This window comes from Oryctolagus cuniculus, chromosome 14 (genome assembly GCF_964237555.1).
Source record: "Oryctolagus cuniculus chromosome 14, mOryCun1.1, whole genome shotgun sequence".
Lineage (NCBI taxonomy): Eukaryota > Metazoa > Chordata > Mammalia > Lagomorpha > Leporidae > Oryctolagus > Oryctolagus cuniculus.
This window is the reverse complement of record NC_091445.1, coordinates 16,206,366-16,220,528: the sequence shown is the minus strand read 5'-3', so window position 1 is coordinate 16,220,528 and position 14,163 is coordinate 16,206,366. Positions and strand designations below refer to the sequence as shown.

The following is a 14,163-nucleotide window of genomic DNA, read 5'->3' as shown; positions in this document are numbered from 1 at the left end:
CCTGGGCGCAGCAGCCTCTGCAGAGCGCGGTCCAGTCCTAGGTCCTCCCAGGCAAAGAAGTCCCACTCTAATCAAACAAACAAATAAGTAAGTAAATAAACTCCAAAGCGGGGAGGGGGAGCTGCAAAATGGATTCGCTGACAAGGAGAGATAATAAATGAGAGGCGCTTTCAGATAGATATCTCAGACGTGAAATTGCGCCCAGCTGGTTGTGTAAGCAAACAAATAGTTTCATGTTAGGAACTCTCAACTTGTGGCTTGATGAATAGAACACGACAGAGGTAAATGGGTCTTTAACTCATTTAGGAATACAACTCTTTGGCTTTCCAAGTGAAAGGCCCGGTGACGCCACGGATCCTGAGCAGGCCCTTTAACAAGAGTTTTATGAGTCCTCACTTGTGTTCCCCACAACTCCCTCCCTGCGCTGCTCTCGTTTTCCTATTTGCAGACGCGTTCAGGTGATTTGCTCTGAGGAATCGCAGGGCTCACGGGAGGCGATTCAGCCACTGTAGGAAATGTAAGGCGTGCTTGCGCGTGGAGGAAGAGGAGAGAGATTTTTTTAAAAAATAAACTTTTTTTTGCACGCTTTTTTAAAGCCCAGGTGGACTTAGATGGACGCAGCTCCAGATCCGCAATGCTCCCGAGCGCAAGGCTCCGTGGCGCGGCCTCCCTGAATCTCCCGGAGGCAGAGCGTGGACCAACCGGAAGGGCAGCGTCCCTTACGCCTGAGTAGCTGATGGGCCAGAGACGCCGCTGTCCCCAGCCCTGGACTTCCAACCGTTCTGGTACCAGATAGGGACTTGCGTGCGAGGGCAAAGGTCATCCCTTTGGGGGGGGGGGGCGGCCAGACCTTGAACCCCAGCGGATGAGGCGCAGCCTCCCTCTCTGGCGATTGCGAAGGCGAGCACTGATGTTTTTGGCAAACGTTATGGCGAATATAGTTTAAAGTGACTCCAGAACCCCTGAAGTTCTCAGCTGTCCCGCAAGTGCGTGGGTTAGGAAAGACAGTGCTGGACTTTCCTAGGTCCCAGACCATTTCAAGATGGACATCCCCCTTCTGGGGAGCCCCTCGGTTCCACTTCGCCCACTTAGCCCAGCTCTGCTCTCTGGGCTCCTGAGTGCTGCGACAGCTCCGGGCAGGCCAGGCAGGGCCGCGGGCCCCACCTCTGCCTGCGGCTCCACACCCGGGGTCCACGGCTCCCCCTGGCGCTTGGCAAGGAGGCGGGCTCGCCGCTCGGCGGCCTCCCTGCGGCCACCCAGGCAGCGGCGTCTAGTCCTGCTCCAGCTCGCCTCCTGCCCAGGTCCTGGGCCGCAGCGGCAACCAGGGCCTGGGAAGGCCTTGTACCCTGAGCCCGGCCGCCTGGTCACTCCAGGGGCCGGCCCCTCTGCCCTAGGAGGAGACCTCGGGCCGCGCCCCCGGCCAGCCCAACTGTCAGAAAGCGGAACCCGAGGCTGGGATGCTACCATCTCGGCCTCAGCGCTAGCAGATCCGCAGCGCAGTCTGCGCTCGGGCGGAGGGCAGAGCCTCGGCCTCGCACGGCCAGTCCGGACCGGCGGGGGGCGCCCACGTGACCCCTGATCCCCAAGAAGCTCCGTCTTTCTCTGAAAGAGCCACACGGAGTCTCTGGGCCCGCACTGGCTACTGTCTCTCCCTGTGGGAATGCAGGGGAGGGGGCCTCCCTACCCACGGAGGAGGTGGCAGAGGGTACATTTCACTCCCCGTGGTCCCCCGACGGGCCGCCGCGCCCGCGGGCGCCCTGTCCCCGAAGTCCCAGGGCCTCCAGGCTCCCAGACGAGTCCTCCAGGGAGTCTACGCCTCCATAGCTGTGCGCGCTGGCCATTGACTGGGAAAGGTCGCCGGCTCCTCCCAGGCCGCGGGCCAGGCTCCGGCCCAGTCTAGGAAGAGCCAGGTTACCGCGGTCACCTCCCGAACCCGTGCAAGTGCAGCGTGGGCCTTGGGCATCGGCTCGCGCGCCAGTCTCCACGCTAGTGTTTGGGCCTCCATATTGAGATTAATTGAAAAGTACGTTCCCGACCTACGAAAATGTTTATCTGTTTTCATCAGAGGGATCACACTGTAATGAATATATTTACATCTCATTTCGAGAAAGGCAGGGAAGCCGGGTGAGAGGGAGAGCGTCTCCCCTCCCCCTCGGCGCCCCAGGTGCAGCCCAGCCCAGCCCAGGGTCCACGCTCCGCGCCCATCCATCCGGACGGCCGGTCCGCCAAGCAGGGCGCCTGGCACTTCCTGGGAGGCTGCCAGGAGTTAACGAGGGACCTCGCCTCCACCCGCTCCTGACTCAGGTGTCCAATCTGCAGGAAAGTCGACAAAGGCCCAAAGATGTCCTCCCTGGGCGGGGTGCGGAGAATGCGCCCAGAGCCAGGTGACCCTGATGGCCTGGAGAGGCTCCACGGCTTCTCTGCCTTGCCTCCCTAGCCCAGGGCTGCGGGTCGCTGACCCCCAGGGTCTTCCTCCCAGTGGGCCCCGCACTGCCCACGCTGCACTGCACCCGGAGTATTAAAACCCTCCAGCGAGTGGTTGTATGGGAGCTTGTCAGTGCCTCTTTCGTGGGCGCTTGGGGGGTGGGGGTGGGCAGCAGATTTGTAGACATCATATTGAACGCAAAACCTTGCCAGTGACTTTCCCTCATCTCATCCGGGCCATTGTCGGGCTAGGGGAAGGAGAGGGGTAGATGGGGTATTTTTAACAGATCTGGCTTTATTAATACGTTAAGAAAGAGCTCCCTTGGCAGTGTGTGTTCTCACACTGCCGGCTCGGATCCTATAAAACATTCATACTTGGAAAGCTGTTATAGAGAGCGGCCCCCCACGCGCACCTGACAAGCGGCCTCTTGGGGAGGCTTGTGCCCTCACGCGGCCACTAGGGACCAGTGGCTGCTCCTGGAAGACCCTGCTACAGCCCAGCTCCCCGGCACCCAAGTTCCGGGTCCATCCCCTAAGTGCCACGGTCGGGGGCGAGGTTACGGAAGGGTGAGGCGGGGGCGTCTTGGGAACCTGTTACAGGGGCTAGACCGAGGGCAAACCACAGCCAGCAAAGCCAGAATTCACAGCGCCGAGACAATTCTAGAGATGGGGGCTGGTGGACGGCGGCGGGACCTTCCAGCGGCCCTCATAAGCACGCGCAAGGGTTCAGAGGCCTCTGAGTAGCCCGCTTCCTCGCGCCCCCGCCACGCCTGACCTTGCGCGCCCTTCCTCAGCCTCTCCAGCCCAGCAAGTGCCAACCTGCCGTCAGGCCCTGAGTGCTGCCACTGAGGCCCCGAAGCAGGCTGCGCCCCGAGCCGCACACGCCGCAGACTCGGCCCCCGCGCGACCCCGCCTGCCCCAGCGCACGGCCCAGCTGCGCACCCGGCCGCAGATTCTCCAGGGCTATGGCCCCCAGACCTTGGCGCCCTGCGCTCCCCGCAGGCCACATCCCACTCAGAGCCTGACCTTCGGCATTCCCAAACCCCAGGCAGCCGCTGGGCTTTAGCCAACTTGGTGCTGGGCCTTAAAAGTGACACCCCCACCCCCAAAGAGACCCCAACTCTAGTCATGGCTTAAGTGGAAATGAATCAGGGGTTTCTCTTGCACGGATGACATCTGTCAAGCAACCAGACACATGGGTTTTGCTAAATTCTTTTATTTTTGTTTAAATTTTCACTTCAATTTTAATTCTTGAAGAACAGCCTGGACAACATATATCGCACTCATTATAAGAAGCAAAGGGTTATATCAAAAATTATTAGTATAGAATCACAGGAAATCTGGTTTGGAACCAGAAAAAAATACAAAACAGATATAGATACATAGACACAGGACAGTTTTTTTTATAATTATTTGGAAAATGTTATTTTCCCCTAATTCTTGTTTCCTTTTTTTTCTTTATGCGCATACGATGTTTAAATTTTACAAAAAATGAAAATAAAGACTAGTATTTTACAAAATGAATAAGAATGTTCGGTGTGTGTGTGTTTCTACATAGGATTCAGTCCACTTCCATATGTGTTGTTTTCTGTACAGAATATATCCACATCCGTCCACAATAAATCCTGGAAGGTCCATTCGTCTCCTTCTGGTTTATTAAAATTCTCATGGTCCTCTCTTCCAACATTTTTTTTTCCTCTTTTCCTCACCACGACACAAGGTCCTTTTCCTTTCTTTTCCATCGTGCTCACAGATCTGATCCTAAAAGAGTCTTTTTCTCCTGGTTTGCAGCTCAGGTTGCATGTCTGCAGGGTGGGCTGTTATTGCCCTGGCCCTCCTCCCCACCCCCTGCCCGGCCTGCCTGGCCCACCGCACCCGGGTCAGCCGCCCGGTGTCCCCGAGGAGGCTTCGCAGTCCTTGGCCCCCGGCGCGTCCTCAGAGTCTCTAAGCGGGGGGCGGGGACAGGCGGGTAGCGCCCAAGGTCTAGGAGCACTGGATGGACATGTAAGGCCAGTTGAAGCTGCTCCCGGATAGCAGCATATCGCGGATGAGAGTTTCGATGGGGGTTTTACCTACCAAACGGACGAAGAAGAGCTGCTCGATGACAGAGGAGGACACGGTGCGCAGCGACGGCAGCCGCAGCAGCAGTTTGCCGAAGCGGCTGGGCTGGTTCGGGTACTGGCTCCTCACATACTCCTCCAGCGCGCACTGCGACTTCTCCTGCAGGCTCTCGATGTGGGCGGCATCCGACAGGCCACAGGCGTCTGCCCCAGCAGCCGCAGGAGCCACAGAGACAGGGAGAGGACGCACACAGTTAGGCCAGGGAGCAGCAAAGGCACGAACAACAAGCCATTATCACTATGATTATGCTTAAAGAGAAAGGGAAAAAGCAGAAATAGAAGGAAAAAATAAAAGAAATCCCCCCATGCCTCCCCACTCCCTACTTGAGTTCTCCCTCCTCCCAGCCCCCACATAAATAAAAATAAATCAACCCCCCGGCTAGCCTAGGGGAGCGGGAGAGGGTGAGAGGCACAGGCCTGTGGAGGCAGCAACCTCTTTGTTTTTCCTCTTTCACCTTTGGATTAAATAATGTACGATGCTGAAGCCATGTTTGCTGTGTGCAGCATCCTGTCCTCGGCCGGCGGGGAGCATCTTTCTGGCTGTGCTCATTAAAGGGAGGACTTTTGCCACCTTTGCACCTGATTTCGGGGTGCAGAGGGTCCCTGAAGCAATACGAAGCCTGCAGGCAGTGCTTGAAGCCCCCTGAGGGTCCCCTCCCAAGCCCAGATGACCCCAGCCAGAAACCTCCAGGAGAACTGAGATTGGGGAGTGAAGAACCACATGGGAGGGAGTGCCTGGAATCAGATCAAGCCCAGGCTTTAGCAATATAGAATTTGAGATCCGCTATCTATGCAAGCAAGGACTGTGCAGCAAATCCTTGGTGAGGGCGCACGCTGCTATCTGTGCCTCTGATCAAGTAATTGAAAATTGGTCACATTTCTGTAAACTGTGTAATAAGCAGGAGGAAGGTGGCTCAGTTACTCCAGGCTGTGGAAAGGAGACATCTTCAGGGATCAGACACAAAGCTGGGCTGCAGCAGCTTCAGCTCCAGGGGGTGCGGAGTAGAGGGGGGAATTTGGGGGGCGATGGGCTTCCTGTGGCAAGACCAAAGGAGAAAAAGGCACCTCCACACAATGGCAGCATCTTAAAATGCGTGCTTATCTCCTGTCAACCAAGGCCCTTCCTGGTCCTCTAAAAATATTTCAAGACAGCGGATTACACAATGCCAACTAACCAGAGGCAAGCAAATGGAGAGGAAGGTACAATTACAGGACCGAGTGAAGACTTCCTCTCCTAGTCCAAATACCCATGTTGTTTCTTATATTAATAATAAATATTTTAAAAACAGGAAGATCACAGAGGAGCCCTTAGCCAGTCAGGAGGTTGAGTAGAGATCAAAGGCAGAGTTTGCTAATATATAGATCTGGGGGGAAATTCATGCATGGCAATAGCCCCAAAAGGACACTGTATAATTGTGAATGGGCAAGTGTGACCCCAAGAAGACACAACAAATGATTCAAAGCAAAACCTGTGTCTGCTGCATTGCCAGTTTTATGTCCTTATATTTCAAGAACTGGGATTTACAAAGCATTCTGATACCTTCATCTACAAGGCAATGGCCTCGAGCAAAAATACAAATAAAACTAGTGATAATTCAAGAACTTCTGAGGCAAGTCCCCTTTGACCTCGGAGCTAGACTGGGCTCTCCTCAGATGTCTAATTACTCCAGCCAGTTGGCTGGGTACATCCACAATGCCTTGACTTGGGGAGCCAGGGAGATTTTATGGCTAGCAGGGCCAGGACAGGAGCTTTTTTGCGGAGGTAGGAGGGCCTTGCTGCTCAGAATATGGACCTAGAAGTCTGCCTTGGCCTTGCTAACCTGGCCCCCTGCAAGGCAATCCTGCAAGGCATATTTACATATTTACAAATGTCTTGCTTTCCATGTATTATCCGCCCATTATGCCAGGAATCACTTTCAGGCCCACACAATGCAAAAGGAAAAGGACCCACTTATACCCCAGCAGGTTTTTTTAAAGACCCATTTGGCATCCCTTCCAATTAGTAAAATATTTCTCTGATATTTACAACTAAAATCCCCAGAGAGCAAGGTCACTTCCCCAACTCCTGGATAAGCCACTCCAAGGGAGAAGCCCAGTTAAAGTGTGCTTAGGCCTTATGCTAGCTCCTTCGGTTTCTTTCCTCCTTGGGAGGTGGGAGGTCTGTAGCTGGGCCCACCTGCCAGGTACCAGCCGGCCAGCCCTGTGGCCTCCTTCCGGCAAGAGCCCTGGTTCTGGCCTGGCTTCCTACTCTGAGTATTCATTCACTGCCCCCACCCCCCAACACACAGGATTCCCCCAACTGTGGACAGAAGGCAAGAGCCCTCAGATCAACTGGGGGGTGGGTTATGGTGGCAAAGCGAGGTGAGCGGGGGCGGGGGGTGTGTGTGAGTTATACTCCAGATAAGAAAAGGAGGCAGAATGTGCACAATCCATGTCTCACTTTTTATATGGTAGTGTCAATGTGGGAACCCTCAATATTTCTTCTACAGTGTATGGAAAAGAAATTATGTAAATAAATAACCATTACTGCCGAGGCCCTCCTGGCTTAGCCTTTGTAGTGCAGAGAATGTATTTCATGTTGTGCATTCACAAGAGTTTAGTGTTCAGGAAATGTAGATGTAATCAGCTGCCATAACTAGAAATCAAAGTTATTATTGTACAGAAAATGGATTTATTGTATTTATGTTAACTAGATGGCTCTTTTCAGAGAAGGTCTCATTTATTTGAAGGAATATTTAGGTGTGTGAATTAATGAAAAAAATTTTTTTAAAAAAAGTAAGTTCAGGTCATGACCTAGTCCTTGGATGCTGTCCAGAATATTAAGGATTAAACATAGCATCCGGAGGCCAAATGTGAAAACCACCACGGGGGACCCCCGTGCCAGCTTCAAATACTTAACCAGAGCAAACCACGTTGGACAATATGTCTAAAACTGTCTTTTCCATCATTCAAAGTTTGCTTAAAAGTTGGATGACTTTGAGAAGGCTTCCCATGAATTCCCTTCTGGCTGGCAATCAAAACAAGTTTAGTCAAAAGTGGAAACGTGTTGTAGGGAGGAGGAGGGGTGAATTACTACTGACAGCTCTATTTCCATTTTCAGATATTCCGCTTTCAATTCTCCAACAAAATAATGTTATTGTTCACTTCTAGGCACCCCCTGCACCTTGAACACTTGGTTCAAGGAAACTTCTTTGGGAAACTTTTTAAAAGGAGCACTTTTCACAGGAGTGTTTTAGGACGGAAAGTTAAAAGAAAAAGCATGAATAATTCCACCATGTTCCCCCTGCAGCCTGCACAGTCCTCGGCTCTCTCTCTGGGAAAGGGCAGGAGATCAGCAAAGTCAAGGGGGTTCAAAGACCCTTAGGGGGAGAAAGGCTAAGGGGAGGGGAGGCCTTTCTCCGGTAGACCTCTGTCCAGCTCCAAGTTAACATTTCTGCTTCAAGACACCTCGCTGGATGCGATTTTCAACCCCCAGCTTCCCTGACACTGGCTTGCTTCCTGATAAATTTGGCTAAAGAGCTGGGTAGCGCAGAGCCAGCCAGGCCCCCAGGCCTGCCAGAGCTAAAGCATTCTGGTCGCTGCTTCCCGGGCTCTTTGTCACTTTTGAAAAACACGTTTCCATCAAGAAGACTTATTAAGATAAAATGCATTCAAACACCGAGGAGGCTATTCAATAAATCTTCCATTTGTTTTAAGGTTCACACTCTATCCTTTCGCAAAGAATAACTCCCTCTCTCACAGGCAGACCTGCATTTGCACTGAAAGTAAAAGGGGCAGCTTAGGTCCATGGCTCTGGCCACCCTGCATACAAATGAGACGCTCTTGTCTAAATAAATTATCTGCTGCTCAGATCGATATTAATACTACATTTGCTACATTACAATATTGTGCAAATTTAAGAGTCATTTTAATACAATGTAAATACGATTCTTCACGCATGAAAGCCAAGATATATTGATAGATGAGACCACTGCTTACTGCTCAGCAAGGCCTTGGGAAAGGGGTTTTTTCCATCTCTGCTCAAGAACGGGTTTCATCTGGCCTTTGGAGGGCCTGGCCCCAGGATGGATTTATGAGGATGGTGCATTTGTTCTCCGGATGGAGGAATTACAAACAATAGTGCCAACAACAGTGGCAGAACAGCCGCTAACTCTACCCACAGTGGGCAGGGCTCAAGACCCAGTCTGCTCCCCACCAGCCTCCTTTCTGGCTTTGTTTATATTCCCTCCCCCCATTACCTGCTGTCCCGGGTGTTTATATGTTTGCCTCTTGCAGGTTACAATAATAAAAGGCCGGCAGTGTTCGCAGAGGCTCAGACCCGAGGCCTTCAAAGGCAACGTTAATGCTCTTTCCTGGAAGTTAATTTGAACCATCTATCATAAGAGAAATTGTTAACATGCATGTGACCGCTGCCTCCACTTAATTCGATATATTTTGAAGGCTCTCCTTTAGGTTTCCAGCGTTCGTGTGTTTGGCATAGCTATGAAATTTATCTCCGGGCCGGGAAGGCACCCATCCTTGCGGGTTCTACAATCTTGCTTTTGTTTTTTATCTTTCTTGTTTAGATCGAATCCGTTTTTTATGACCCTCAATAACCTCAGAAACTGCAAACATGAATGGTTTCCGATAAGGGAAAATCAGGCAGCCATAAAGCGGGATTATTTATGATTTATTTGTGCGTATTCTTCTCTTCCCTCCTCTCTCTCTCTCTGTGTCTCTCTGTGTGGGGAAACTCATCCCCGGCGCGTGGCACACGGAGTAGGAAGCTACAGCTCCACGTTCTCTTCCCTCCCCTCTCCTCCCCCAGAAACGCTGAGCTCGGGCTCACACACACACACACACACGCGCGCGCGCACACACACACACACACACGCATCCCGCACACACACACCCCGCACACCAGAGCAGCCAGGCAGGCCCGCGGCATCGCCTCCCCCTCTCCGCACACGCGCATCCACCGCAGCCGCGGCCCCGCGCGGGGGGCCAGGCCACCTAGGCCCTGGTAAGCCCCGGCGGCCGCCTCGGCTCCCGCACCGCAGCGCTCCCAAGATGGCAGCAGCGCGGCCCGGCCGCGTCCCCGCGCCGGGGCCGCAGACCCAGGTCAGGCCCACGATCCGGCAAGGGCCGGGCCTCGTGCGCCCGCACCCGCAGCGGCGGCGGCTGCGGCGGCGGCGCGGGTAGCCAGGCCCCGCGGGCGGTGGCGGCGGCGGCGGCGGCGCGGAGCCTGCGCTCGCTCCCGGCGCGGCCTGCCCTCCGCGCGGGCGCAGCCTCACCTGACGTGAACAGCACGATGGCCTTGAGGCAGCTGTACTCGGCCGAGTCGACGTGCAGCGCCTTGAGCTTCTCCACTTGCTCCTGGAAGATGCGGATGTGGTCCATGAAGGCCACGACGCGGTCGGCGGACATGGGCGAGGCGTGCAGGCCGGCGGCTGCCAGCAGCGGCGCCACGTGCAGCGGCATGGAGCACTGGGCCGCGTTGAGCACGAATAGCTCGCTCCAGGTGAGACGCAGCAGGGACACTTGGTCGGTGATCTGCAGGTCCGGGAAGAAGGGGATGTTGCGGGCCCACTCGACGGCGCTGAAGAGCAGGCGCGCGGCCAGCTCGCAAATGTTCTCGATGCCCATGATGTTATTGGGCTGCATGCACTGGCTGCCGTAGCGCGACGTTGGGTAGGGCTCGGCGCGCAGCAGCAGCGAGATGTAGCCAGACAGGTAGCAGTGGCCGTTGAGGGGGTCCCCGTTGGTGAGTGCGTACTGGCCTGGATTGGGCTGGGTAGGAGGCATTCTTCCTCGCTGAACCGCTGACGGAGAGACAGAGAGAAAAGAGGCAATGTGCATCCAGGGGGCTTGCGAACAACGCCGCGCCGCAGCGCACCCGACACAATGCAGCAGCTCTGCCCGCAGCCACAGGCGCCCCGCGCCTCTCCTGCTGGCTCCCACTCCCGGCCCACACCGTGCGAGCCGGGGCTCGGTCCTCCAGCGCCAGGGCTCGGGGTGTCCGTCCAGCCATCGCCCGAGCCCCTGGCCACCTCAGCCCCGCCAGAACTAGGCCTGACTTCAGAGCCCCCAGCTCCGCGTGGCCAAGGAAGTGCCACCCAAACCCTGGGCTACCAAGGAGGAACACACAGATAAAGGACACCCCACCCCACTCACCCCCTCCGGAATGAAACAAATCGGGGTCAAGGAAGAAAAAAAAAAAAGAGGCGAAACTGGAGAAAGGTTGTGGTTCTAGGCGAATAAACGCATGCCCAGCGGCCTCTTCATCCACAAGCTAGCAGTGTTAGGCAAAAAAACCCATTCTCTAAAAAATGCTGCAGAATTACCGTTAAAATAGATACCAGTTACACATCCTACTAAGCACTTACAACTTCTGAGTAGACAGCAAGTATCCTGCACCCTTCTCTTCTCCCCTCCTCCCCATCGCCCCATACAAAGTTCTCACTATTAAAAGCAACAGAAAATTGAAAATTTCCAAGAGAAAAGTTGAACTTACAGTAGCCAAACATTATTGAAAAAAGTGGGAAATATAATTAATGTCTGTCCTGCGCGGTGCCACTGCAACCTGCAGCCAGCTTTTGCCCAGTGAATGCACCAGCTTGCAACTGCAAAAACACTGGATTCATTAACCATCTGAATGCAAAACGTAAGCAAGCTTTGAGTTCGTAAAGCTGACCAAAGTTTTTTTTTTCCCCCCTCTAATGTGTATGTTTTACTTCAACAGTGCCAGCGTTTTAAATTGCCATGTAAACAAAGCAACTTTAGGAAAAGTTAGGGCTACTCAACTCTCCCCCCAAACAAATTAATATAGATATGTCCATGTCCATGTAGCTGTCTTAGTTCAGGTTGTACATGTTCCCCCTTTATGTTTGCATTGATTCTAATTTTAATGCAAGTTCCAGTGAAATTTAAGCTCTTGAAACATAATGGCTAGAATACTTTTTTCTAATTATAGTTTTGAAATTGGCAGTTATTTTTCAATTAACTGAAAGCACAATTCAAAGTTGTTGTTGTTGTTGTTGTTTTTCAGATGCCTACACAATCTCCCTGGAGCTAGAAATGAAGTCGTCATGTTTGCCTGCTCCTTGATATCTGAAGGAATTCAATTTCTTTTCATGTGGTATATAAGATATAATTTTAAAGTCAATTGCCAGAAGTAGCAATCTACATTCTGCAAAATTGACTGGTTCGCTAATTTGACTTTAAGCCATCTTTAACGATTGTTAGGAGATAAACTTTAACTGTACACGGCTAAATATATTTATCAGAAAAGTGCTGCATCTCTTGCCACATGAACATGAACCATATCCAAATACAACATCAAAAGTTGCATTAAAAAAAAACACCCAACACAAACCCATACAACACAGGGATTAAATGATGTGGAAGCTCATGCCAGCTGCAGCCTATGCATTATGGCCAAATCAGAAGCATCGGTAAATGCCGTTGTAAATTGTAATTTGTATGCAGTATTTAAGCAGAGGGTGGAGTTTGATGAAGAAATAAAACGAGGATCATGCTTTAAAAAAAATGCACAACTATGAAAGCACGGCTCAGTCACAAACTTTCCTTTCAAAGTAGAGGGGTGAAAACAAGGCCACGGCTCTGGAGGAGGCGGCCCCTGCTCGGTGAGGAGGACAGGGAACCAGTGGAGGGGCCAGAAGCCCCCCTTCCCCCCTAATTAGACCTACAAGTGCCATAAATCTCACTCCTCTTTTTCCAGGCTAGGCTTCCAAAAGGATGATGGCAGCAATGAATCTCCAGCTCGGAGTCCTCCAGCCCCCCAGCCCTCCCCCGTTTTAAATAAAGGCGATGAAGAGGGGAAGGGGAAAGTGCAATGAAACACACACACACACACACACACACGAACACACACACAGCGTTTTGGGGGGGGGGTGACCAGCAGCCCTGCCCGAGTTCATGCCAGCACAGCCCCGAGCATCCTCACGCACACGCGGGAAGGAGACGCGCGGCGGGCACAGCCGAGGCGCAGGGAGGGAGGGATCCATCCAGGGACTCGGCGCAGAGCAGGCAGCGGGCGGGGTGGGGAGCCGGGGAGAGCCGCGCAGGCCGGGAGGGGGAGGCAGCGGCTGCGAGCCGGGGAGGGCGGGGGGACGGCGCGGGGGGACGGGGGGAAGCCGGGCCGGGCCCCGGCCGGCGGGAGAGCGAGGAAGGGAGCCGGGGCGGGGAGGAGCAGGCGGGCGAGGCGCGGGGAGAGAGGCAGAGAGGAGATATTCACCTTCCCGCCTCATGCCCACTTTGAGGCACTTCTTGAGGCGGCAGTATTGGCACTGGTTGCGGTGGTGCTGGTCGATGGGACAGTTCCTGTTGGCACGGCATGTGTAAGTTAAGTTCCTGCGGACGCTCCTCTTGAAGAAACTTTTGCAGCCCTCGCAGGTGAATTGGCCGTAGTGCTTGCCGCTCGACTTGTCCCCGCACACCACGCACTCGATGTGCTGCTGGCTCTGGCCCGAGCCGGGCGGGCCCTGGCCCTTGTCCCCCGCCGTGCCGGGGGTGGCGGGCGCTCCGGGCTGGCCCGGGGTCTGCGGCGTGTGCGGCGCACCGGAGCCCGCCTGCTGCTGCTGCTCGCCGGCGCCGCCGCCGCCGCCGCCGCCGCGGGCCGCCTGCGCTGCGGGGTTGGGGCCGCCGGGGTTGCCCCCGGCCACGTCGTCCTGCGGATCTCGCCAGCTGCTAACTACCATTGCCATATCTTTGGGCCCGGGGAGCGCTGGGGGGAGCCGAGCTGCTCGCCGAGGGCCGCGGGGCGCGCGGGCGCGCTGGGAGGGGAAGGGGAAGGGGAAGGGGGGAGGGGGAGGGGGCGGGGGGCCCGCCGGGCGCCCCGGGGTCGCCGGAGCCGAGCCCGAGCCGGGCACCGGCCGCTGCCTCCGCCGCCGCCGCCGCCGCCGCCGCCGCCGCTCCTGCCTCGGCCGCCCCGCTGCTGCCGCGCGCCCGCCCGCCCTGCTGGCGTTTTGTTGTGGTTCCTGCTGTTTTCTTTCTCTCTTTTTTGCAGCCCCCCCAGGCTCTCAGGCTCCCCCCCCAACACCCCTGCTCCCCTCGCCCGCTTCCCCCCCGCGCTCCGATCCTGGGGGGGCCACGCTCTCCTTCCCCCCCCTCCCCACCCCCCGGCGAGCAGGCTCCCTTCTCTCGCTTTTTTCTTCTTCCCCAAGTTGCAAAATCAGAAATGGCACAGGCGGCAGCCGGGAGCGGCGCGGGGCGCAGCGCCGGGGGCGGCGGGCATGGGCCACGGCGCGCGCACACACTCGCCCTCCGCCTCGCCCGCACCCCCGCGCACACACACACACACACACGCGCACACTCGCGCACACACTCGCTCACCCGCGCCGGGCGCCCGCCCGCCCGCCGGCCGCCCGGGCTGAGCTCAGCGCGCGGGCTGAGCCGACATAGAGGAAGCCGGCGAGGGCGGCGGCGGCGGCGGCGGCGGCGGAGGAGGAGGAGGTCGCGGCTGCAGGCGCCGCTGGAGCTGCCGGCTCGGCTGCCGCGGCGAGCGCCGCTGGAGGAGCCGGGGCCCGGCCGGAGTCCGAGCCGGAGTCGGGGCCGCAGCCGCAGCCGGAGCGCGAGCCGAGGCCGGGGCGGCCCGCGCCGCCGCCGCCGCCGCCGCCGC

The 14,163-nt window shown here is 55.6% G+C and overlaps 1 protein-coding gene across 2 annotated transcripts; it reads right to left on the bottom strand.

The window, feature by feature from the left end:
- Positions 1–3,624: 3,624 nt before the first annotated feature.
- Positions 3,625–13,265, bottom strand: NR2F1 (nuclear receptor subfamily 2 group F member 1). 2 transcript variants are annotated; one of them, XM_070056458.1, is made up of 4 exons: positions 12,494–12,569; positions 11,038–11,146; positions 9,818–10,345; positions 3,625–4,688 (listed from the first exon to the last, which is right to left on the bottom strand). In XM_070056458.1, exons 2-4 carry the CDS (start codon positions 11,048–11,050, stop codon positions 4,408–4,410), a joined length of 822 nt encoding a protein of 273 aa, XP_069912559.1. In that variant the 5' UTR covers positions 11,051–11,146; positions 12,494–12,569; the 3' UTR covers positions 3,625–4,407. The 2 variants fall into 2 exon arrangements, with proteins under 2 accessions (XP_069912559.1, XP_051709965.2); XM_051854005.2 differs by lacking the exons at positions 11,038–11,146; positions 12,494–12,569 and adding an exon at positions 12,781–13,265.
- Between the last annotated feature and the right edge of the window lie 898 nt (positions 13,266–14,163).

Coding starts and splice junctions, on each gene's coding strand:
- NR2F1 (XM_051854005.2), bottom strand. CDS start 13,249: ATGGCAATGGTAGTTAGCAGCTGGCGAGATCCGCAGGACGACGTGGCC. Junction 10,346..12,780: donor AGTGGGCATGAGGCGGGAAG/GTGAATATCTCC, acceptor TCTCTCCGTCAG/CGGTTCAGCGAGGAAGAATG. Junction 4,689..9,817: donor CATCGTGCTGTTCACGTCAG/GTGAGGCTGCGC, acceptor CTGCTGGGGCAG/ACGCCTGTGGCCTGTCGGAT.